General features: G+C 34.3%; 1 protein-coding gene across 11 annotated transcripts in view; it reads left to right on the forward strand.

The window, feature by feature from the left end:
• LOC136798321 (calmodulin-like) overlaps positions 1-26,104 on the forward strand; it is a 50,930-nt gene extending 24,826 nt beyond the window's left edge. For 4 of the 11 annotated variants that reach the window (XM_067054954.1, XM_067055565.1, XM_067055300.1 and 1 more), the window contains 5 exons: positions 23,602-23,632; positions 23,956-24,099; positions 24,301-24,411; positions 24,965-25,090; positions 25,405-26,104. In XM_067054954.1, coding sequence (XP_066911055.1) covers positions 23,602-23,632; positions 23,956-24,099; positions 24,301-24,411; positions 24,965-25,090; positions 25,405-25,436 — 444 coding nt within the window. In that variant the 3' untranslated portion in view covers positions 25,437-26,104. The other 7 variants (XM_067055232.1, XM_067055435.1, XM_067055093.1 and 4 more) reach the window with 7 other exon arrangements.

Here is a 26,104-nt window from a genome sequence, read left to right on the forward strand (position 1 = left end):
TGAAAGCAGGTACAGAGGTAATTTAGATGCACGGTTACATTAAATCATTGATGATGGACCCGTCAGCGGGAAAGGAGCAAAGGTGGTTCTCACAATATTTTGCCAAGCTATATTGTAATGTTGTAATTTATTTTTTCAAAAATTATCTTTTATTCAGTTCGAAATGGATCCTATAAAAGAGCAACAAACCGCTGACAAACCATAACCATGGTGGCCAACGTCAATTAACCCCAAAATATCGGCCCTTTCATCTGTTCTCGGGGGAAGTTTAAATGATAAGCCTCAATTTCTAAGTGAATTCGATTGCATTCTATCCTTCAGGCTCCATCCGTGGAAAGCATTTGAAATGTTTTTATCCAGACATATCAGTGATTAAAAACACCGAGAGATAGATATCGCTGCCTGGTATTATCACTTTTTATTTAATCAATATTTGTGGTTTTTAAAATGTTAAATGTTTAACTTAATACTTATTTTAAGTTGTTTGCTCCCAAGTTAGAAGGTTAAACGGTTTCCAGAGATAAAGAAAGGACACAAAACCGATTAAAATCGCTCAAGATGGCTTGAAAGATTTGCTTGCTAATCGCTAAAACGTTTTAATATGTTGAAATTAGGTTTTGACCCCCTGATAGTTTCTGTACAAATATGAAGTGTGTAGGGATTTGAATTGAAAGAAACCGGGGGTCAGGTTGGTAGTATCAGGTAGTGTGTTTGAATTGAACACAATTGTTTAGCCCCCTGATGACTTTCAACCAACAAGAGTCTTTTGTATGGATCTGAGTGTGAAAAACCGGGGGTATATGGTATTAGGAACGCCAGCATTTGTTGATATTTATCACATCTACTCATCGCCAACTTTCGAAATTAGCACCAGACTATTGGAGTGACAACCACAACGACGGAGGGTGCAAATGGATTTTTTTACCTGAATATGGCAAACAATGACTCTTTTTTGTATTGTGTAAAATTTTGTAGATTTTATTGACTTGTCTAAAGATTCTTGAAGCCCATGATAAGCTGATAAGCAATGAAACGAAATTGTCGACATATTGTTTAAAAATAAAATACCATGTCGATTGAGAACCGATAATAACCGATAAAGTCTTTTTCTTATTTTTGCGAATGTGTATCTGAATACCAAATGGATTTCGTTGGTGTAATCCGTTTCACAACTTGATGTTTTTAGCGGAGGTGAAAACGTTTTCAACCGTTTTTGTCACGTTTTAAGATTTGCTACAAAAAGGTTTAGAGTGCGGTACCCAGTTGGCGTGATAAACCAGTTGGTGTAAATTTCGACTTTGGGTACGACATGGACAAAATCTATAGCGTTTCAGAGAAAAAGAGGCTCAGGGTCTTAAAGTTAAAGGGGTATCATTTAGTGGCTTATAGAGAAAAAATTAGGAATAAGAATCCAGCATTGCATAACTAATTGAATGCGAAAAGAAATCCTAGCAAAATATACTGCCGATATAAATAAACGGGAATCTTCATAAGCTCACGCCAACTGGGTACCCACTCTACAGATTGTATAATCGGGAATGCAGGGTAAACCTTTGGTGAATGATTCTGCGAGTTTCAGAATGGATTATGTTTGGTTAAACTGCTTCAAAATTTGGAGGATTAGAGATTGTATGAATATCTTTTGAAGTTTTTGTCTCCATAAGGGAATTCTGTATACTGCGTAGTTGGGCTTCGAAAGTCAGTCTCATTTTGAATATTCAGCAATCAGGGTAGAAAATTGATTCTGTTTGCTTTAACCACCAAACCTAGACGACTTACTAGCGGATGAGAAAGTTTGTTTCGATGTATGAGTTATGATGTCGGGTGCGGCTATTTTAGAATCTTTGAGAGACACTTTTGGTTCGAGGCTACAAAAGGAGACCCCTAATGAGACTAGAATGACGGAAGTTGTTTATTATAGTTGTATATATTGAGTGAACAATCATAGGTATCATGTCTAATAGGTTTTGCAAGGGTTTTTGTGAGATGATTATTGGATTTAGTTCGATTAATCTATTTGACAGTTTAGCGGATAGTAAAAATCGCATTTTCGTTTTAGCTGTCGAAGAAGGAGACAAAAGCGTATTATTGAATTTGTTTGCAAATTTCTGTTGTTGTTTTGACTGCACTTCTCACCGTGAGGTCTTTTCTTGTGGTCCCAGAAATTCGAGATCTTAGTTATCCAACAACACACTATCAAAGGCTGCATGAAAAGGGCCTTGTTTGAAACTAACAGGGTATAAATGCCATTGGACACTCGAACCCTATCATGGTTGTAGCATCGATGTGAGATTTTATGAGTTGGATTTGAGCCACTGTTGTTAGTTTTAGTGCAACTAGGGAGAATTCTATTTTGTAATTATCTCGTTAATCATGTTGATTCTCCCCCGGAGCCATACGAGATAATTTAAGAGAAAAGGCGACAGATGTGATTGGTTAGAGAAAATAACTGGAACGAAAGTTATTGTTGCTTTATAGATAATGAGGCTTTTCTTGCTTTCTGGATACTAATGGGTTTTGGATGGCAAGTTTCCAAATGTGAAATTGGTACTTCCTCTGGATTGAATGATACAAAAGGAAACAAAGTTTCTTCTTGGATAAGGTATGCTTCTTGTTGTTAGCATATTTCGATCATTTGATGATGGCACTGCTTTAATTTGGTGAGATTAGTCTTGGAAACATGCCTTTTGGTTCGGCAAGTTTCATGGGGAAAACGTGGTAACTTTATTTGCAAAAGAGGTATTAGAAGGTTTGGTTATTAAGTTGCAGCAATCTAACTGAGAGTAATTAAGAATAACGACATCATGAAAGTATGTAACCTCGTGCAAAAGGTTTTGTTTTTTGGCTGCCTGTCTGAGTGGCTGAGAAGATGACAATATGAAGCAATTAAGGCTTTTTGGATGATAGGCTGAGGAATGAAAGATGAAAAGAGCTGAGTTTTACTGGTCAAATTAGGATGTTTAATTAAGAATGAAGTTATCAGATATCAGTTTTATTGGAATACCTATTCTTGAATCTTAGGATGAATAGAAAGTATTGAGGGATAAATTCATTGGCCTGCAAGGGAGCTTCCCGGCCCGACGAGGCTTAACTTCCGTAATCTGACGAGAGACGAGATTTTCATCGTGGTATGGAAGTTGAGCTTTCGAAATAAATCTTTGAATTTAACGGACACGAGCAGGGAAAGGATTGTGCAAATCCCCTTGTCTTTCCTATTGTTATAACGAAGCAAATATATAAGTTAATTTGTGTGTTAATTAGACTGTAAATTGAAAGAAAGAGAGGTATCATTAGCAAAGCCTCATTAAAACTAATTCGAGTTTGATATATGATCTACCATCCTCAATTATTTTAATGACCATGGCTTTTTGTTGCTCTGTTGATTTTATTGTATGATTTGGATTGTCTACAAATGCTATATTTGGGAAACGAAAGCGGTACTCGAAATTCCGATACCTTTTGGTATTACATGTGGAGCAGTGTTGAAGAGAACCCTGTTGGGTATGTTTTTTTTGGATTTTGGTACTCAGGTACATTGAGCTTAAAGTGTTTTTTACGAGATTTAATACAATGTGGCGATTCTAGGTACATTGATCACATCAGGCCCTAGGACATAGATTGAAATTTGTCCCTTGAGAACACGGAGACTAAGTGAAGTTAATAGGTAACTAGGAAGTTTACCTTAATTGTGGTCCTGTTGTGTGGTTTATTGAGTTGAATGTGTTCCTTAAGGGCATCGAGTTTAGCGATGGGTTATAATCATCTTAGTGTAATTATCTGTTAATGATATGTTGTTGTTTGTATTATTGAAACATCTCTGTATCTGCTATATTAAACAGCAACTTTTTCTAAAAGAAATATTGCCGTTGCCATGTTATCCAACAATCTACCGTTCTCAAACAAATTCAGTTTTAAGTTTGAATAAAGTAAAAATAGCCATGGGGTTTCGTTCAAAGAAGAATAAGGATGGTGAGAAAGGGAAGAAATTACCAAAGCGTAAAAACGGGACGTCTCAACGCAAGAAGAGTAGCGTGAACAGTGTTTCAATGGACGCTCCGGTCAAAGATTTCATTGTTCACGTTTATAATAATTTACATGAATCGACGGTATGTGCAATTCTTTTTTTATTTTATTTTATTGATTTTATGAATTAAACTTATGAAACATTATGCTCTAATTAAGATATGGCAGGGTAGTTCACTTGGAAGAGCATTCGCCTTACACTCCAAGGGTTTTGAGTTTCAATCTCCGGTCACCTCCAACTCAGTGAATGAGCAGCCTACATTAGGTGGTAAAGTACTGGAAACTTAGAGTAGGTATGGTGCTCCACCTCAGCATTCGATCTCTTAGGTCAAGCGCAAATAGAAAAAGGGATAGACTCCCTCACTCACGTTTGTGCCGACAGCCGCATACTTACTTACTAAATACTATCATGATATAGGGTATCATTGCGCGTGCGCCATTACCTTGGCAAACAAGGTAAACAGTGATGATTACAAATATAAATACGATGATGACTTGCCAGGTTGGCCAGCTCTTCAAATTATGATTTTTGACAAGCTCACAACCATTAAGGTTGAATTCCTTGAGGTGCGTTAAAGGAGTGAGGTGGCTCCGTGGCGTCAAAATTATTAGGTTAATATTACAATATCTGCAAAAAGCTTCTTTCGCGCTTACGGGAATGCTTACGTTTTCAATTATTAGTCATCGATCGATTTGATTTTTAAAGGACTTTGTAGTAAAATCACGCTAATTAAAGGACTCGTATAGTATTTTGCCTTATTTATTCATTTTCTTCCTTCGAAGTCCAAGTAGACTCGAATCAAGGAGTTATGGAGTAAAATTTGAGAATCTCTCAGGGTTTATTTTTAGCTGGAAATGACAATCATTTGAAATTAAAGAAAAATTCGAATTCGAAATATTCGTATGATGGAGTTTTTATAAGATACTTTGATAATAAAAACGTAACAAAAAGTAATAAAAACGACGCGTTCTTTAAAAAAAGTAAAAAATTTGTTTTAAAACTGGTTAACGACCAATCAAATCAAATAAGAGCTTGAAAAAACTCAATCTTATTCCAATATTCATTCTCCACCAATAAAACCGAGAATAAAACAGTAGACAGTCTGGATTCGATTCTCGGATCGTTTAAGAGGAGCTACTATACGCAAAACTTGAATTATTCCTTAATATGACGAACAGTATGTTAGAGTGTCAAGTCCAGCCCCCTTTAATTAAGGTGCACAGTCGTCTGAGCTGATGCTTAAAATCAGAAAGTAGATACTCACTCATTGAATGTATAGTCTCAGGAAAGATGGTTTCTATATGAAGAGTTTTACAAAACATTTTCCTGAGAAAGCTTTAAAATTAGGAGTTCACAACTTGTGATGAATTATGATTTTTGACAAGATCACAACCAAGCATGATGAGCTTTCAAAGGTTTTTTGAAATTTCAAAAATTGTATTATTTATGGGAAAACTCCATAACGGCCAAAAGAACAAACTATTAGGGATATTCCGATTTTCAGTTATAACTTCATTGAAAAAATACTTTTCAATTTACAAGAAGCAGTTTATTGTTAATTGGTGTATTTTGTATAATTTATAACTACAACTGTATTAAACCTTTCGAACCTTTACAACAATTTTACAGTTCCAGAGGGTTTTTTTAGGAGTTTTCTTAAAGTAGATTCGTTGGGGACTTCTGATTGTTATGTACAATGAAAAGTTTAAAAGTGAAAAATTAGATTCCAATTTTTTCTTTTTTTCGGCTACTTGTAGTATATTCACGATGTTTTCAGAACAATTCTAAAGCGTCAATCATATATCATTAATCATATTTTCAAGTGAGAACCAGTTCTACAATATTAACAATTTGTAGGTATGGCCTTAACTTGCTACTGTTTGAATTCTCACAGCTTGAAACACATGATTTTGGTATTACACAAATTTAATTAACTGAGTTGTAGAAAACATCCTTTTGGAATTTTGGAGTAGAATTCAAAGAACCTTTTGTGTTTGAAAAGAATCTTTATATTATTGCCAGGTAGTAACAAGGATATAATGGGAGAGCATTTGCTACCACCATAATACGTGGCAATACCGAATCCAGTAATTTGTCAAATTTGTACATTCTGAAATAAACTTGGTTTAAAATTTTGAAGTCGTATTTGGATGTTACAAAATTTGGAAAATAAATTTATTTGGAAAGTTCATCTACCGATTTAGAAAAAACTCTACCAGATCAGATCTTTATTAGTTACATCATTTTGAAGTAAATTTTGAAGCAATAATGGTACATGTTCGCTATGGAAGTCGTATCAAACGAACTTTACGTAAAATTGGAACTGTTTTTCGACCAAGAGAACTACACGAGAAAGGGCATGGGGTAAGAAAAGTAATTTTGTAATTTCGTATCAATATTTTCTTTTCTAAAAGACAGGTTTTAAAAGTTTATGATAAATTGGCCGGTTGAAATGGGTATGGTTGGATTTGAAGAAAGACATTTAATTGGCGATTTTGACTTTTTGTAAACCTTTTTTATATGACTTTGGCTAAAATTTGGACAGTATAAACCCCATCAGAAAGGGGTTTGAAAAGGGGGGAGATTCTTTCCCTTGACAATAAACCTCTAGTAAATTTAAACTTTTTCCTTGCGATGAATTTGTGGATTTTCCAAAAATTTAGGCATTTGGCAACCTGTCTAGTTGGTATTTTACAGACCAGAACATTGAAACAGATATGTATGAGTGGTTGGTTTGCGGAATTCCTGAAATTATCAATAAGATTTGTTATTATTTGAGGTCAATAAAAATATCTGAGGTCGGTAGAAAACGACCACCTCTGGAACTAAGTCTTTTTAACTTTATAACCTAAGGTGGTGTACGAATTATATTGACTTTTTACACACAAATGTGAGTTATAGACAACCACATGTACATTTGGTGAAAATATTCACAGCAAATTTGATTCTCAAAACAAATAAGGGAGTATATGAGAATTATGATTCTACCCCATGGGACAGGCTTTCAAATTTGCAGACTGATCCTTAAGATACAGACAAAACCAGATTAAGTCTGGTATCATCTCGTGTAACTTATCCAGCTGGTACACAACGTTGTTTAAACGTTCCAATAACGTTGTGAACGTTGGTTAAACGTTGAAACAACGTCGTGTGCTGGCTGGGTATGGCCAATAAGGAGATCATTAGTTTTTGAGATATTCAAATTTTAAGCTTTATAAGGTCATCAATTATGACGCCATTTTTTTAACACATTTTCCCTAATTTCTTAAAAAAGAAAAAAATGATTTTATTAACAGCCATTTCTTAAACCTACATGCTAATACGCTTCATTTGACGGAAAGAATGACCATGTCTAAGGCCCCCAGTTCTTTGCGCAATCCTTTTTGGACATGTCATAAGTTACACGAGATAGACCTTGACTCCAAATCATGGAAAATAGTACTTAATACTTTTGTTTAATTCTAATTAATAATAACGTAATGAGTAATTGATCGTTTGATTTGGATCAATCCAAGATAGATCAAATCTTGACCAATCATATTGATTTAAAAGTTAATTGAATTTTAGAAAAGATAGCCGTAGCCGTAACTACGGTAGACTATAGGCACTTTCAGATCATTTTGATGACGTTGAGTCCAGTGAAGCAAACTAGAGCATATCACCATCTTGGAATTTTTTGTAAAAAAGATGGGTAATTTTATGGGAATTTCCATCAAATTCCCATACAGGGGATGAACAAATCAAGTAAAAAAAACATTTCTGGGAAATAAGTGAATACCGCCCTGGAAAATGGCAAAAGTTACAAAAAAAAACCCTTGAATAAAAGCTTTTTATACCAAGCGAGGGTGGACGAACTAAAATCAGTCTCTTACCCCCTGGAAAAATTAAAAAAATCCTCTTTTGGACCCCGTGGATATTCTACGAGTTACCTCGAATTACCTCGAAAATGGCCCGATAGACGTCACCGTCTGATTTTAAAATACCGTTTTCCCGTCTCTCTTTTCGTCAAATCCCGTAATACCGTACTAGAAAAAGGGCCAATCTCGTCACACCGTAAAAGTACAACCCCCCCCCCGATAGAAGCTATTCCAAACCCTATCATAGCTTATTATAGTAGAATCATGAAAATTCCTAGATTCAAAAAAGAAATCGGTCAATTAGTATTAATCATGGTTTTTCTGTTTGTTTTACTCTGAAAAGGGACTGGATCTAGTGATATGGATTTCCTGCTCAAGCAAATCCAAAGATTGGTGTTGCCAAATTACACCGGGTCACAAAACACCGCCATCCAGACTATCAAAAAGCAATAAGTACCCTTCGGCCTAATATCATGGTAGGTGAGAAAAGTTTCACCAGCTCTAAATTATTGAGTCTTAAAATTTTCGACAATGCAAAGATATTTAAAAGTAAATTACGTGACGTTTGAAAATTCTTCCCATCCCACCTAGCTTGGTTCATACAAGCAATCTTTTGCATGGCTTGTTGGAGCTTGCTATCAAATACATTTCACAAGTCACGTCAAAGATGCAAATTTGAATGTTTTGAATAGCATTTTGTTAAAAACAAAGCCAATTTCTATATTATTCCGAATAGGATTAAATCGGGATTAATGGGGCTTATGCAAAACAAACTGCTTTTCTAATTATCGAAAACATATACATAGTTGGTCCAATTTGAATTTGATAATGTTACCTGTCATCTAACTGTGCTCTTATCGCTGTAGGCACACCATGCGGTATTTTATTTCAATGTGCACGATAGATATAAACATCAGCATGGCTTACTAATATATCTAACCTAGTAAACTGTTTTAAAAATGAAGTTCTGATTAAAATGATACTGTTATCGACGTGTCAATTTATTTTATAAGCATTTGATTAGTAATAGTGTTTAAATTCTAGTTCGAAATTTGACCAAGCTATCACTTAGCTCTGTGAGCAAGGCCCATCTTTTTCAAAGAAAATAATCTTTTTATCCATTACTGAAACTGTTAAATACCATAACTTGGCCTTGATTAGGTTACTCTTTGTCTCCGTACAAGGTGCAGTGATCAAATATGGTCAAAAGCTTCAGCAACTCAAATCAGAGGATGGTGGTTTGAATTCTAACTCCTTCCAATGTTACGTTTCAGTTCATAAATAGCAGAGCCATGTGACCGAAGACAACGGAAAGACTGCCTGAAAGTCCCAGATTACTAGGCTATCCTGACTCTTTATATATGAATATGTATATGAATTCCAGAGTCAGGGAAAGAAAGAAGACATTTTTGTGCCATTCTAAGTGAATTTCTTTCCGTTCAAATTTGTAAGGTTTACTGAAATTATACTTCGATTTCATTTAAAGTGTTCTGCAGTTAAAGCCTGCAAATAATCTTTCAACTTGATAAGATCCTGATAAAATCATGCGATTATAAGAAAACAAAACTTTCAGTATGGATCTTATAAATGATAGCCTCGTTCGTATCTTATCAAACAGCTGCTGATTTTGCGATGTCCAATTTTTTGAAAAAAAAAAAAGATATATCATTTTTGAGTAATCACTGCAAGGCTACAGAAGAGGGAGGTCAAAAAACAAACAAAACCTCATGGATCTATAAATTTAATTTACTTTGCTTTTTGTGTCTATAATGCGACATCCCTCTAATTCAGGATATCTGGAAGAACTAAGAATCACAGATTTGCTCGTCATTTTGAGGATCATGGTTTTTGTTAAATTTAAGAAATTTTTACGTTTTAATTCTGAAGATGAAGACATTTTGGACTTTGGAGATGAATTTGGAGTGATTCAGAAAACTGAAGAAGAAAAAGAAGATGAAAAACATCAGGTTTGACACATTTTATTTCACGAAACTCACTGTACTTCTTTTAACTTCGAAATTTTGAGATAAATTCATTAATTGGAAGCCATGTAATTATTTTACGTTTATCAATCGCTTTTTTCGGGTTTTATCTCTAAATGGAATTATCATAGACACTGGAATACCAACTGACTGATTTTTGCCAATTTCTCAAATACAAATCTTGTCCTCAGTAATGACATCATTGTTCACTCCCCTTCAACCATCAAATTATTTTTCGTAGCATTTTCTTTGTATTTCTCTTCAAAACGCACTTATCTACTTCTCAAAGGAGACTTTTTAAAGTTAAGTGTTCCTCCGAGGGTCAAACGTCAAACTTATCTATTTAATGTCCCTTTTAATTGCTATGTTATTGTTGTTGATATGTTGTTATAACGTATAATCGATTCCCTCCACGCTTTGTTGGGATCGGGAAAAATAATTTTTTCGGATTTGGGTATGATTTCAGCAATAGGAAAAGAAATTCATTTTATTAATCTTAAAGCTAACTAAAGTCTATCCACGATAAGTGTGCACTCTTTTTTCATTTACTTATAACTCTTGAAGGAATTCTTCAATCTTTATAAATTTGCTATCGTTGGAGAGATATTTGTGAGTGAAACAATTTGAAATAAAAAAATCTTTAAAATAATTCTAAAAATGAAGATGAAAATGAAGAAGAAAAAAATGAAGATCTTATAGAAAAGTGCTATAACTATCATTTTCACTGAAGTGAAACCTTAATTATCGAACGTCATCACTGTGAAAAAAATTCTCAAAAATAATCATTCAGTCAAAAGATATCAAACAAAGTTATAAGCTAATTGCCGTCTAAAACCGCTGCTGTTTTCTGCTGTTTTTTGGGGTCAATCACTTATTAACTTTGTATCATAACTGTGTATTGAATAAATATTTTAGTGAATTTTCTTCACAGTGATAACCTCCAAAGATCAAAGAATCTCTCGAGTGAAAATGAAAGTTATAGCATTTTTCTACAAGATCTTCATTTTTTTCTTCTTCATTTTCATCTTCATTTTTAGAATTCTTTTGAAGATTTTTTTATTTCAAATTGTTCCACTCACAAATATCTCTCCAACGATATCAAATTTATAAAGATTGAAGAATTCCTTCAAAAGTTATAGGTAAAAGAAAAAAGAGTGCACACTTATCGTGAATAGACTTTAGGTCTCACTCATTCTCCTCTTTCGTCTGAGATTTTATTTCAAAACATTATGTTTTCGATATCGTAAATCAGTTACTTTCTCTGCACAGCCGTTTGCGACACATTTGCTTATTGAATAAACTCAAATCAACCAGCTCTGGCGCCTATAACATTTGAACGCTAACTTCAATAAATATTTATAGCTAGCAAGTTTCTCCACGTCTTTTAAAAAGAGAAAGAGTTTTGCAAAAAATAACTCGTTCCAATACCAAGGACTATAGTATAGGTTCGACAAAAAGCGACCGATTTTTATCTTATATGTCTTGGAAAATGCCTCAGTAATAATGAAAGAGAACGATGAAGATGAAGGCTGCGGTGAAAGATTCATAACAAGGAACACAGGTTGGTTTCCAACCTTCCCTTCAATTAATACTCGTCGAACCTTCTTGTCAGCAGTAGCGTGATGGAGACAGGGGGTAACTGAATTACAATGACCCATATTTCGGAGAGGAGGCCCAATATACGTTTGTCACCAAATTTGTTATTATTAGGGGATATCAAAGTGAACGTTTTGGAAATATTTAGTCCAGGCATTTTTCTTGCTTCTGAGAACAGATGACATTGCGGTCAAAAGGCTTAAAGCTGTAAGTCTTTATCATATCTAATGTGTTTAAGAACCCATCTGGTTAGTGGAAGTTGTAGTTAAGAGAAACGCGAGATTTAATCCAAGCTAAGCAGTAATTGAAGAGTTCGAATGTTTCCGTATCAATATTAGGATTTAATTAATAGGATTATGATTAACATTCTTAAGAGGTGGACAGGACTTACTTACAATTATTGAGACATGTTTAAATCTAATGATTACTCTAAATAACAGCTTTGAATCACACATAATGAGTTAGTTAAGAGTAATCCTTACTGTAATCGAGAACCCTCACTGAAAATTGTCAATTCTTTTTCATTGTAACTAAGGATTTAAATGCATTTTCAAGGTATTAATCAAGTTTAATCAAGTTATTTTTAGACTTGATTACATAACATCTCACTGGCTGTTGGGCAGGTGCACGTAAAATTAAGCCTCAACAACACTTTAGGCCCAAAAGTCCTTTAAAATTTAGTTTGAAACTTTTCATGAATTCGTTGATAAGGGACCAACCTTCAAAAAACATCAGATGCTTTTCGAGAAGAAATTCTAACAAGTCATCAACCCAAGTGTAGGGTGAATGAATGAAAAATTACGATTTTAGATGCTTAAAAGATAAGCATTGATTTGGCTTTACACATAAGATTCGAGGATAGATATACGATTTAGCTAAGGACACACCTAACTGCTCAATATTCTAATATTAATTATGAGCCGAAAGTATTTTGATATAAGTTCTACGTTTGATCAATCGCCTTAAGATTATTGAGGAAAATGGGGCTTACTCGGGCTTATACGAAATGATGACCTCAAAACAATCTTTTCCGCTACCAAGATTAGAAAAGAAAAAATATGAAAGTCGAAGTTCTCCTAGGCGATCAAACAAAACTAACAAATGATCAAGTTTAATCAAATTGAAGATTGATTTGACCTGAGTAATTAGTTCTAAGGCGACTTTCCACAGGCGAGCCAGATTTTGAAAAGGTCCCTCCAGATTCGAAAGAGACCTAAAGTCTCAGAGATCTCAATTTTCTGACATGTGAATAATGTAAATTATTTACAATTACAAGTAGGTTTGCTTATTGGGTCAACTTAAAGATCCTTGGCTGCCCTCTGACTTGTCCCTTTGAAATCAAATTTTACCGAAAGGGGTTTCTAGAGATGCCTTATGTCCTTAAAGTGTCTGAAGTTTAGAAATTATCTAAGCGTATAAGGAAAAGCAAGATAACCATCATGATTTAAAGGTAGTTCCCAAGCCTCTTATCATTTTGGTAATTGCAAGGGGTCTAAGTACCTTCCCCCTGAAACGCCCATTTAAATACCCCTAATATACCTAATACTGAAATTTTGAATGTGAATTTCTTTATTTGCTATCAGATTCAGATCAAAGTCAGGATTTGCAACACTTTGATGGTGTAACTCTTCAGATTTTGTCTATGGAAAGCTTTCTTTCGAAGTAATGTTTTGTCAGCTAATATAAAACACTGTAGACTTTAAATTTAAATCGCGCATTCAAAATTAAAGAGATTTTGTTGATTGTTCGATACATCTCTTCACTTTCTTTTCATCCCAACACTGGCAAATATTCTTGGCTGTAAACGTTGGAAATTTCATCAAAGCTCTGTCTTTTCAGCGACTTTGTTTCATAATCTGTAACTTTTAATAACCAAAAATTGTTTTCAGAGTATGAAATTCTGTTAAAGGAATAAATTATTATTGCTAAGAAAAAAAACAGACGAGTTTTTCGGACATATTACATAATTGACTAAACGGATTAGTTGGTCTTAGACAAACTACCAAAACAATGCTAATTGGGTAAAAAAAAAGTAATCTTGAATTTTAGTTCTAAATGTAGTTCTAAAGCTGCAGAGATTAAGGTGAGCTGGTGTTTCTAATTTTTTGACTGAAGGGGTTTCATTCTGTATAAAGAAAATTGATAAAAAAGATACCCTCTGTTGTGGATAATAGTTTTCTTTCAAGTTCTTTAACAAAAGGGAATTCTTAACAACTGAAATTGTTAGGGTATATAAGCTGCGAGAAATAGATAGTTTCGATATGGTGGAGTAAGCATAGAGATAGGAAAATGAAGTGGTTTATTTTTCAAAATAAGAGCACACCCCCATCTCGCAGAACCGGTGGGATTTTATCAGCTAGTTGGGGGTAAAAATAACGGACCAAAACTCGATGGGGATCGATATTCCCATGTTTCTATGGCTGGGGATTTGAATTACATTGTTTTCTAGCCAGAAAATTCAGTGGAGACGAATATTTTGTAGTGGGGATTTGCTTATCTGATTATTTTCAGCGGGGACAAAAATTGGAGTATAATTTTCCACTGAGGACGATATTTCGACCAATTTTTCCAGTGGGAAGGGTCCCAGTGGGTCTGTGAGAAGGGGGTGTAAGAGCTGACCAAGTGTGTTTTAGTTTTCTTATATTTCAAGATTCAGGCAGATTAGAATAAGCTGCCAGAGTAAAATCAGATTTGGTTAGGTCACAAATAATGTAGTTGTCATTGCCACTGCAATACCTTTCATAACAGAGGACGTTGTTTTTACGTCCGTCTAACGTTCATAACGTCAATATAACGATAGATGAACGTTAAAACAACGTTTGGCAGACTTCTCATTAAACAGGAAACGGTAGGCTGGTAGTGGATAATGGTGACAACATTTTGGAGTGATTATTCAATATGGTAGTTATGGTGGAATTCAGTATGATAAAGTCAGTGAATAATTGATCGATAAAGTCCTATAAAGGTATGTGTGATAAATAGATTTTTAATTAAGTGAATAGAGAAGGATTAGTATAATGGTAAAAAAAGGAGGAATCAGGGAATTTTGTTGTTCATAAGCGGCTTCATCGTGTTATGATATTATATTCATTTATTATGATTAGGTTGATATAACAAGCAAACATTGGTGAACGCGATAGATCAAAGTTTCATTTGGTTTGTGAGTTCTATAAAATTTTGTGACTTACATTTAGTTTAGATTGAGATTTACGAATTTGGAGTTTTCAACTGACATATAACGTTTTGAAAACATTCATCTAGCGTCAATTTAACGTCCATTTAAGACCATGTTCACACGTTACTGTTTCGTTTCGTTCCGGTATGATTTTTGTTACAGATCAAGTGTGTTCATATTGGCTTCGGAATGTTTCGGAGCAAGAAGACGGAGCAGTTCCGTTCCGATGAAAAAAGTGTAGCGAAACCGTTTCGATCTGTTTTGCTTTGTAACGTCTTCCTTTTTGACGTTCATACTTCACTTGTTTCGGAACCGTTTTGGAACAGAACGGAACGGAACGGAACGGAACAGAAGTGGTATTGGAAATATTGGATATTACAATATCGTAACGTTTGAACATGGTTTAAGTGTATAATGCGCAAATGTTGAAAACACAGTTTTTTGTCAGCTTGATTTGATATTTCAGTAATTGATCGTTTTGAAAAGCGATAGAGATATTGAGTTCTTCCAGAAAAAATCGTTCATAGGGATGCGAGAGATATTGCACTTGGGTTTTGGAAGAATCATGAAAAACAAATGCTATTTCCATGGTGTAAATTTGAAGCGTGTCCAGTGGGTAAATGTTAATGTTCAGGGGGATCAGTTTGAAGGGGTATCGAAATTAGGGGTAGATTATTATTAGAAATGCATTATAGCCTCCACCCCCATGAATGGATTTTTTCTGGAAATTCTATTGTTTATTTCAAGACCAATGTCTTTTATAACTAAAGTAGTTGAATATGTGATTTACAGTTTTGAGAATTTGAAAGTCTTGAATAAGAATGGATGTAATTTAATCACCTATAGTAAATGATCAGTATTTGTGGCAATACACTCATGTATCAGTCACCAGTTGTTTTCTTCAGGTAGAATGATTCTGTTTTCCTGGTTTTTAATTAGTTTTTGTTTTCCCTCTTCATACTTTTCGCATGTTTGAGAAAACAAAGCAAAATATATTCCAACTGTTAAAAAGATATCTTTGTGCCACTCTTGAAATTAAAGAAAAATAATTGAAAAGTTTTACGAACCGTGAGACTCGTTTTAAGTAAAGTATAGTTGAAGATCGTCATTTAGACGAAAGTGGTTTGATAGATTGATGAATATAAGTCGAAGAGTGAGCCAAGTTTGTTTATGTTTCAAAGCCATAATTCTGACCTCGTTATCGATAAGTTTGTTTTAGTTTTAGAAAGGATTATCATAAGATGATCGAGACCCTCTTTACATGAAGGTCATTAAGATTATGGTTATGTTAGATTCGTTGAAAATTCTCTCATAGAAAGTTTTTCTACTGTATTTTGCTCTGAGCCTTATCAATTTGGATTCGAGTTAAATTAAGTCGAATGACATGACCTTTGTCTTAGTGAGCTTGCTAATTCAACACCCATAGGCCTTTAAAGTCATCAGATTCAGTTAACTTAAGCAAAGTTCTTTTAGTTCGAGGGCTCTTTCCTAGAATAGCAAACATCTGCCTTTCCTTGGACACAGGAACGCGGGAGAAATGTTTATAAAGAATTCTTGTAAAAAATAGAAATTGCCGCGGGGGAGTGGTTTGGAAAGCCAGCGTATTTAGCAAACGTAGTGAGCCCATGCAAGCGTAAGCAGCAGCAAAATACAACGACGTGGTTTACTAGTACTTTCCTCTAGCCCTTGTTCGAGAAAGATTAGACAAGAACCCACTCTTAGAGCAGCTGAGGTTGTAGACAATTTGATAAAATGATTAGTCTCAGCAGATCTTTGATGGATAGACTTTCAACCATGTGACTTAAAAATTTTTGACAATGAGGCTATCCGTCAGGCACGTCCGATAAGGTAATCCATAGATGAAGTTTTGAGAGGAGAGATATAACTACCTACCATTTCATAAATATTAAGTCATTCTCAGCCAATGGGATAAGTGCTCTTAAGATTTCACCATTTGAACTCAAAGATAAAAATCTGAAAATTCCTGATAACATATTTCGCGCTCATTGACGAGAAAATGAACGTCAAAGAAACTTCTTAACTTAATAAAGCCAGAAAGAAATCACAAAAAAAATCATCCTCTACTTGTACTTCTCACATGATTATATCATCATAAGTTCAAAATTCCATTACGTAATTGACTCAAAATGGTAGCTTAACTTTGGTTAACTTCCTACTAACGGCAAAAGAAGTTGTTATCAAAATGTTTGCCGCACAATCGTGAACAATTTGTGAACTCAATAAAAAAAGATTCTAGGAGGACCCTGGCTCAATTGATAAATATTATCTTACCATACTATCTCTCAACGCGTAAGGTTTCTTATAAAAAGCTGTTTCTAACAATAAAATAATGTCATCAAAAAGTGTCAAAATAAAAAGAAGGCTTAGCAGTCAACGTAAGAAAAATGACTAAGATAGGATAAGCTGGGTGATAATGAAAGCTCATGAAGTTGTGCTAATTTCGTAGTAAATAAAGCTAAAACATTTTTATAAGAATCTCTTAAACTTAGGCTTCATATCATTAAGATATATAACCTTGATTATTCAATCTTAAGCGACTTTAATAGTAAAGGGATTTACAAAGAAAAATACGCTGGCTTCACTGGTGGCCAATAAAACAAACATATTCTGAGATTTGTTTATTTTCTGAAGCAAAAGATTTGAAGTTTACTATAAAATCTGTTATGAATATTTTTAGTTTTAGAAACTTCAGTTTTAGAAGTTCTAAAGATTTGACCTGATGACTGTCATTACAAAGTCTTTCCTACTATTTTGCTTTTTCTTCAAAGTCACGCAACGTTACGTGTGTGCTTTATGTTTTTGGTTCTTGAAAAAAGTTACTACTTACGTGAATATGTAAAAAAATATTTCAGTTGTAGTTGTTGTTTCAAGTTGTTGTTGATTATTTTCTTGGAAATTTGTAGTAAGTAGAAGACAAGACCAGTTTCGACTCTGTTTCAAATTTTCACCTTTCGTTAATTCGGTTTGTTTAGATTTTGAAGTTATTTGATTATTTTCTTGGAAATTTGGAGCAAGTAGCCCCCCCCCCTAAGTAGAAGATAAGTCTACGCCATTTGCTTTACCCAATCCAGCTGACACTCGACGCTGTTTCAAATGTTCATCTATCGTTACATGGACGTTATGAACGTAAAATGGACGTAGAAACAACGTTGGGTGTAAGTTGGGTACTAGCGCAACATTCGTTTAATGAAGACCAGCTAAAGTAGAATGCATTAATAGAAATTGAAAATAAAGACCGCTTACTTCTGTAAATCTGGTACAGTAATATCGATGTAGTGAAATTGAAGTTTTAGGGTTTTTAATGATCCAGAGGTTTTTGATTTGATATAAGAGCAGTTATTTGCAGAGGATTTAGAATTTTTAGACGGTCTCTATGTGTTTGGTATTAAAACATATTTAAACAGTTAAATACTTGAAAATTCGAGAATTGACAAGCACAGTATTAAAAGTCTATTAAAATCAAATCATTCGACATTCATTCAGTTGGTCTCATCAAGGAGGAAGAAACTTAGTAGTGTAGGTTGCAGCGGAAAATTCATGATATTCATGATGTAATGTTTTCTAAGGAAATACCCCGGTTTTAGCCAGTAGTGTCAATTTCAAACTAGACAAAAGTTGTATAGAATTTTGCCACTACTGGCAAAAATTGGGGTCTTTCCGTAGAAAACATTACGTCATGAATATCATAGACGAACCTGCTAAACACTGAAGGTTATATTTTGATAGGACGTGGGGAAACAGTCTATTTTACCGAAAAGTGGAGTAGAATGTATTTAAATTCAGCTGATACACAACGTCGTTTCAACGTTATTCGTACGTTAATGACGTAAGATGAACGTTGAGAAGACGTTTTCGTATCAATTGGATAGTTAGTGGTAAAAAGTAAAAAGCACTAGTTTTGACTAGACTCTTACTATTACTATACCTGATTATAAAAGATACTCGCACGTGCTTATAAAACCTCAAAAATGTAATGTTAGGGAAAGGTATTTGGAAGTGATGGTTTTATTGGCTCACAAATATAACATTAATTTGGGTTTATTTTGATTAGAATTTTGAGATTTTGAAAAATTTAAATAAACGTTAACATGTCGCTGGACGTACCGAAGAATGAAGACAAAATTGCGACTTCTTTTATTGAAGACACGGTCAATTCGGTAAGGTTTCTCATATTCTTTACTATAATTCATATAGGCAAAATAAGTTTTAACGCTGTGTATCTTCAAAGGAAAATGTTTGTGTATTTTCAAAGGAAAATGGCTGTGTAAGAATTGTTCATTATTTCAGAGAAAAATGTCTGTGTTTTTTCTAAAGAAAAATATATATTTGTTAAATTCATGGGAAATGATGCTGTAAAATTGCAGGATCCAGAAACTCCCTTCAGAAAAATTATTCATTTCAAAGGAAAACTTGGTTCTCTTTTTTTGTTTCTTTTGTATTAGAACTTTACTTTACTGTTCAAGAAAATAACTTCAAAATTCCTTCCTAGCAAAATGCTTAGCGACAGATCAAGATAAATTTCTGAAAAGAGCTTCCAGAGGCATTTTCCTTAGTACCTCTACAAAGCTCAGATCTTTCCTGATTAGTTTGGCGTCATAGCCTATTGACGTAACGGCGCTTACATTAATTTCGCTTAATTATCCTTAGAAAAGATTAAAAGGTTTCGATGCCCTAATCGAATTTTAAAGGTATTAAAATGTTATAAAATAGGGCAGAGTTTAAATTATCTGTATTTTACATTTGGATCTTCAAGCATCAAAGTATCAAGTTTACAAAAGTCTGACAGGCGGTTTATTATTTTGAAGACTTCAGGAAAAAATGGTCCGACGGGAAAGTACAAAACACCGAGCAATCGTGAGTATTAGAAATTTTTTAACACCGGACACAATATCTAAAACGAGCGTTTGTACAATGTCCACAATATCTACATAGTATGATGGACGCCTAACAGGAATATTTTGTGTCAGCCTGTGTTTTTTAAAACGTTTTTTTGGCGTTTGTGAACCAGGGTATAAAGATAAATAATGGTAAAAAGTAGGTCTGGAAGGGTTAAAAATGCCGAATCAAGTTGGCACTTTAATTTCACTCTATAATTCATTGTTCAGACTTCAGAAAAGTGTGATCTAAATCTTCCCAACGAAAACTCCTAACGGTGCATCCTCCAAGTTTCACTTTAGATCTACGACAAAAGTAGCGCTAGTAATACTTCTCAAGAGCCATTTTGGTTATGAGGTAGATATAACGAAATGAGAAGTATTTGACACCCACTCTTACCCGCCCTCCTGGTTGGGAGGAGTTTAATAGCATTTTTAGACTAAAATAAGTCTTTTTAAATCTATTTTTCTATATAGTAAGTACCTAAGTAGTGATTAGCAACCGCTAAATGTGTTTGTAGACCGACGACATAAGCAATAACGAATTAAGATAAGGCAAGGTATAGTCTGTAGATTGTATGAGGAGATTGTACTCGGTAGAAGAGCCTGTGAAAACCATGTTGTTGACATATAAAGAAATTTTTGAAGGCGGTTTCCACATGCTATGATTATTAGTTTGTATGGCTATAATAATTAACGTGCAGGGTCAGTTGACTAACTGTAGGATAGTTTTTGAATGAAATATTTCTCGATTAATCGTGAAAATGTCTGACAGAATTTATAAATAAATAAGAACAAAGAGTTTATGGTTCGTACATCATTTGTTGTTGTGGTTTATGGTTTCAAGGGTATAGAATTACATTCTGAAATGACCACACTTACTTGAAGTTACACTGTATATTTTAGAAATGTGTCTTTGTCGTGCATGTGACCATTGAGTTTCACTTTCAAACAATCCATGTTTTTGAGGTTAGATGTATCAAGTTTGTAAGGGTGTTTTGATACTCGGTTTCTTTATGAGTCTTTGATCGGGATCTAAGATGGAGTGTTTGTATTTCCAATTCGGTAGAGTGAATTCGACAGGTTTCAAATTTTGAAGCGTTTTGTTAGATCTTGAATGGGAACGATAGTTAATGCCATTTAAAAGGGCCGTTGAGGGGCCAGGTTGTTTCTTCATTTTCTTTTTCTTCATTCCTCCACCCTTTTCCGTATTTCATTTGGTGCCATTTCATTGGAACAAGTACATAATGATTACATCACAGGTGAAAGGGTGTTGAAAAGGCTCAGCTCCAACGTAGAGGTTTTTGGAAATCTGATCCATGAGTGCATTTAAGAATTGACGTCTAGGAAGTATATTTTTGATGTTTGTTTTTGTTTTTTGAAGTTATGTAAGCAGGATATTTTTGTTTAGCGGTTTTTTTTTGCGCCCTGTGTATATCATTGTTGTTTTTATCAAGAAAATTGTACAAAGAGGATTAATATCGAACAGTGGATTTCAAAGTCATGTTATGAAGCATGTGAGCTAGCCACTCTCAACAGATTTGTTTGTGATTTTCTTTCGCTTTTTTGAGGAGATTGCAAAGAAGACGAAACGGGGGAGAGATGATTTAATCTTTTTATGCACAATATGTGATGCTCTTTATTGAGTCTCCACCGGGGATATATTTGATTGAATCGTTTTTTGTTTTTGAAGAATTTCATAGCTTCGGTGAAACACTTGTAGAAGCAAAAATTATTTTGAATTTGATACTTTTCATGATTGGAGGATCGGAGATTTGCAAATATGAATTTTTTGAGTATTCAAGGAGACTAGGGATGCTTATTTTTCTAACTGAAAATCTAAGAAAAATACTAGTACATACACACCAAAGAAAACTTTCAACCATAACTGGCTTTCTCATTGTTTATTTTCTTGGTCATGAGACGTCTCACCAAAAATACTTTCAAGCCATTAAATGGTTAAGCCATTAACTCTCTTAACCAAGAAAATAAAAAATGGGAAAGCCAGTTTGAAATCGATCATATCACACTTGCCTTTCTGAAGTTGTCAATATTAAGCTTTTTTTCATGTAGTTTTTCCATTCTCATTGTTTGTTAAAGACATCCATGAGTTACCTTGGATACTCAAAAGCTCGTATATTTTGGAATTTCACTCAACACCCGGGCAAACAGTACACGCTTTTTCAAAAAGGATTCATTCACATGAAAATGGTTTTTGTCGGATTCTTTACTATATGAAGGGATTTGAAGTAGGAGAGAATTTTCAGCAAAAAGATTTTGCATGTACTGACGCAACAACTTTTCATAATTATAAATTGGTGAACTTTTCGATTTCACTTGATTTTCGGCTTTTCCGCGAAAATCTCCGCAGAAAAAAGTCTTTTGATACGAGTACTATACACAAGAAACGTTATGCTCTAGCAGAGTATGTGGATACAATAGTCTCAAAATTGCTGAAAATTCGTCATCTTCTTTCACATTATAAAAAAGCCTGCAAAATTCAGATACAGTATGCCTGCTATGACATGGAAGTATACAAGTCGCAAGAAGAAACGACGGACAATTCGGATTAATAGTTTGATTAAAAAATATGTAGTTCCTGATCATATACGATTGAAAGTTCAAGTAATTAGTGATTTTCTTCTATATTTACTTACATGCCAACTTTCCAAGCCGACATCAGGCATCGTTTTAAAGTATCCTTTATGAACTTTAGATGAACAAAAGTTATGGTGCTTTATACCTAACGGGATAGGCTGGTAATAGACTTCACTTTGTTGACATAATGCCAGCCTTTCGGTAAAATACTGTATAGCGATTGAATCTCAGGTTTGATATAATATATTTATATTTTCCACCAAAGTCTAAGGTATTATTAATGACTACAAAAAAATCCCTAAGATTCGAACTAATATCTTAAGAAACTAAGAATAGAGTAAAGTGATCAATTACAAAATCAAAAGTTTTGAAAAAAGTAGGATTAGGGTATCCGTCCCACACTTTTTACAAAAGAGTGGAGTCTTTTGTAAAGAAGGCGGGGATGTAAACAGCCTTAATCCTCTAACGTAAACAAAGCAAGGAATAGAGGCTATGAGCTCCTTTATCATGTGGGGAAGGATAGATGGATCATATGGTAAAAGGGGGAGGCGCAAAATATCATGAGAATCAATAGGTGCTTGAAAAACCTATAGTGGAAAAAAAATCAAATTAAAAACAACAAGAGCTTTATCGTTAAATACGGTATAGCTGGAAGAAAGGTTTTAGCTATCGAACAAACCGGGAGCATACCTAGATAGCATCTTTTACGTTAGGGTGAAAGCTTTGAGGAAGTTCATAGCGAATCAAGAAAACGCAGCTCGACTTAAAAGAACATGTTGTATAAATTAAGAAACCTTTGCACGATAAAAGAGAAATCAAGAAAATTAAGTAGTGATTATCGAACCGCGATGGCAGCTTTGGGATTAGAAGATCGTCATTACTTGCAGACCCTTGTAGAGGACACTTTGGCCGATAATTTTTTACCACGAGCACCGGAGAAAAGGCGCCAGTCGATATGGGAAAAAGGCTCTAAAATGATTCAAGAGTCTTTTACATCGATGAAACAAACTTATGATGAATTAAAGTTTAGATCACCAAGAAATTTGCCTGAAAATAGTTTGGTACTAATATAATCATATTTGTATAATTTATACAAAATTGTTTCCATGTTTTCATTAAGTGAGAATTAACTGTGTTCTTCATGTTCGCACTGAGCTTGTTAGAATCAAATAAACTTTTGTTAAATGATCAATTAGGTCCATAAAATCACAAAATCGAGTTTTTCAAGAAATATATTTGGCCATTCGGCTGTCCCTTTACTTTTGCTAATGCTTGAAAATGAAAGAGAAAAAAAATAAGGGGCTCAATTATGGCTTAAGTAAAAGATTGTTCTTATGCAAACAAATCTTTGCTCCTGTTTTGAAACTTGGTCACGCTCTGGTTACGGTAAGTTGAGGGTAAGTTATGAGGTTGATTTATAATTTTCCAAGAATTCAGTACAGTTACTTAATGATTTTTTCCTTTGCATTTTTAGGCTATGAAATTCACTGATGAACAGATTGAAGGTAAGCTTCGAGCACTTTTTCGTTTTGCTGTTCTACTTATGTCTGTTACAAGGACTTTCGTCGCGCATTTTTCAATCTAGACGGATGAATTCTTAGCAAATTCAGTGGAAGACAAATAAAATTTTTAGATCGGTGGAACAAATCCTATTTTTAAAAACGCTCGGTTTATGGTAGGGAGATTGCTGACAAAATCGTTAATCGTTAATATTCCTTTCGGGTGGGCGAAATATTTCGTTCTCTGGGCCAAAACATGGCCCTTGAATTTTACACTCTAGGAAAATGCGTAGATCTTTTTCTCACAAAGAATGATTTCTTCTTTATAGAGGTCAAAGAAGCATTTGCAATTTTCGATAAAAATGGTGACGGTACAATCACGACGAAAGATTTGATTACGGTCATGAGGTCGTTAGGGAAAAACCCAACAGAAGATGAAATTGACGACATGATTAATGAAGTGGATACTGATGGTGAGACAAGAATTTGCATTTTTTTGATTGCTCTAGTTCCACCCACAAATGCATACTTTTCCAAATTGGCTATTCTAATAATCCTACCAAGTCGCTACGGTAATCCGCTTTGGAAGGTCAATCCAACATTCATAATTGCGCTGCTTTAGCCTAAAAGCCATAGACCTATAGTTGCAATTTAATTTTTTGTTTTCACTATAGGTAATGGAGTGATTGACTTCATTGAGTTTCTGGAGATGATGGCCAAGATGTCAACAGATGTTGATGAGACAATCAAAGAAGCTTTCTACATCTTTGACAGTGATGGTTCAGGTGAGAAATCAATTTTTAGGGGTTATCTCCTCCATTGGGTTTTCCCAGAACTATACTGTAAACTTCTGTTGAGGAGGTCCATTTCCGTTCCAATGGGGTATGGTTTGATATGTGGTGGTGTTCAATAAAAATAACTGGAATTATATCGACTTTGTTTCAACCATTAAATTAATCCTAGAAAAATTCAGAATCTTAGAGGATGTTAAACCTAAATTTTCCATTTTTCTGGAAAAGCCAATTGTCGCTAAGTTTAACTGAACAGAGATATATACAGCACCTTGTAAATTTAAATGCAACTCACTTAGTTCTTATTGTCTGGTTATTTGAGTTCTCGTGTAAAATCTTCCCGTTCTTAAGTCCTATTTTGAACCCCTTTTGAAAACAAATAAGAACTAAATTTTCAAAATTTCCTCTAATAATTTTTAGAGCAATTAAAACTTCAAGTCAACGTTCACATGAGTTTTTTATGGGTATTTCGGTGGGGTATAGGATGGAAATATTTTTCAAGCGGGATAGCAGTATAACACGGTCTAATCGTCTTATTATTTATCAGGTGCCATTAGTTCAGAGGAGTTTCGTAAAGTGATGATGACGTTAGGTGCTCAAATGACTGACGAAGAAGTGACAGAAATTATTGAAGAGGTTGATGTGGATGGTGATGGTCAAATTAATTTAGAAGGTGCGTTTAGTACACTTTCTCTTTTCTTAAGCAGCCATGTGCAAAGGTAGAGCATCCAGCTACGGTGCACAAGGTCGTGGGTTTAATCCCTTATTGGGTATACCTTCACACTTAGTTCTAGAATGGTGCTTGATATGTCTCTCAGCTTGCTGCTCAGCACTTAAGAGAAGGATCAAGGATAAGTGAAGCAATCCAAGAGAAAAAGAGTGGTGCCCTCCCCTACCTTCAGGTAGATAGCTATCGAAAGAGTCGGGTCGTCTGCAACTGCGGTCACAGATTTGATTATTTACTACTTAGCACTTCTTACTTTTTAGAATTCGTTAACATGTTGAAAGGTGGAATCTAAAGAAAACAATATAACACAACAACTACAACAAATTATAAATGAATTTGCAACAATCAACAAAAACGAAATTAATAATTCTGACCCCGACATTGTGCAGTGAAGAAAGGCGGCGAAAAAATGTGAGCAGAAAAACATAACTTGAAACAGCTTTCGAGTCTTTGAATACGATTGTTTTCCGACATGATCCGTTATTGTTATTTGAGCTGGCGCATGACGTCTATTTGACGTTGTTTGGGATGTTATGGACGCAAGATGAATGTTACTTTGACTTTGTGTACCCGCTTGAATGCGAGTTGTTGGCGGAATTGGAGGAAAACAGAACAAAATGGAAATCTGATGATCGTATGCAAGATTGAGAAATGAATGAATCCATTCACAGAAAAAAACGTTGAATATTATGAACAATTTTAAAATATAAGACAAAAATATTTTTAATACATAATATCTCTTACGTGCGTATTTCAGGAACTGAGCAGAATTTCTATGTCTTTCAATGTGCCTTTGGCGAAAGAAGAAATACTTAATTAATTGAACTTTAATTCAATTGGAAAAATAGTTACTTAGTTGTTTTGGCTAAAATTATGCTCAGTTTCTTTCAAAGATGAAAAATTGTAAATATAAGAAAAAAAATGTACAGTTTTAGAAAATATAATTAAATTGAAGAATAA

The sequence above is a fragment of the Clytia hemisphaerica genome, unplaced genomic scaffold, assembly GCF_902728285.1.
Source record: "Clytia hemisphaerica strain Z4C2 unplaced genomic scaffold, Clytia hemisphaerica genome assembly, whole genome shotgun sequence".
In the NCBI taxonomy this organism is placed as follows: Eukaryota; Metazoa; Cnidaria; class Hydrozoa; order Leptothecata; family Clytiidae; genus Clytia; species Clytia hemisphaerica.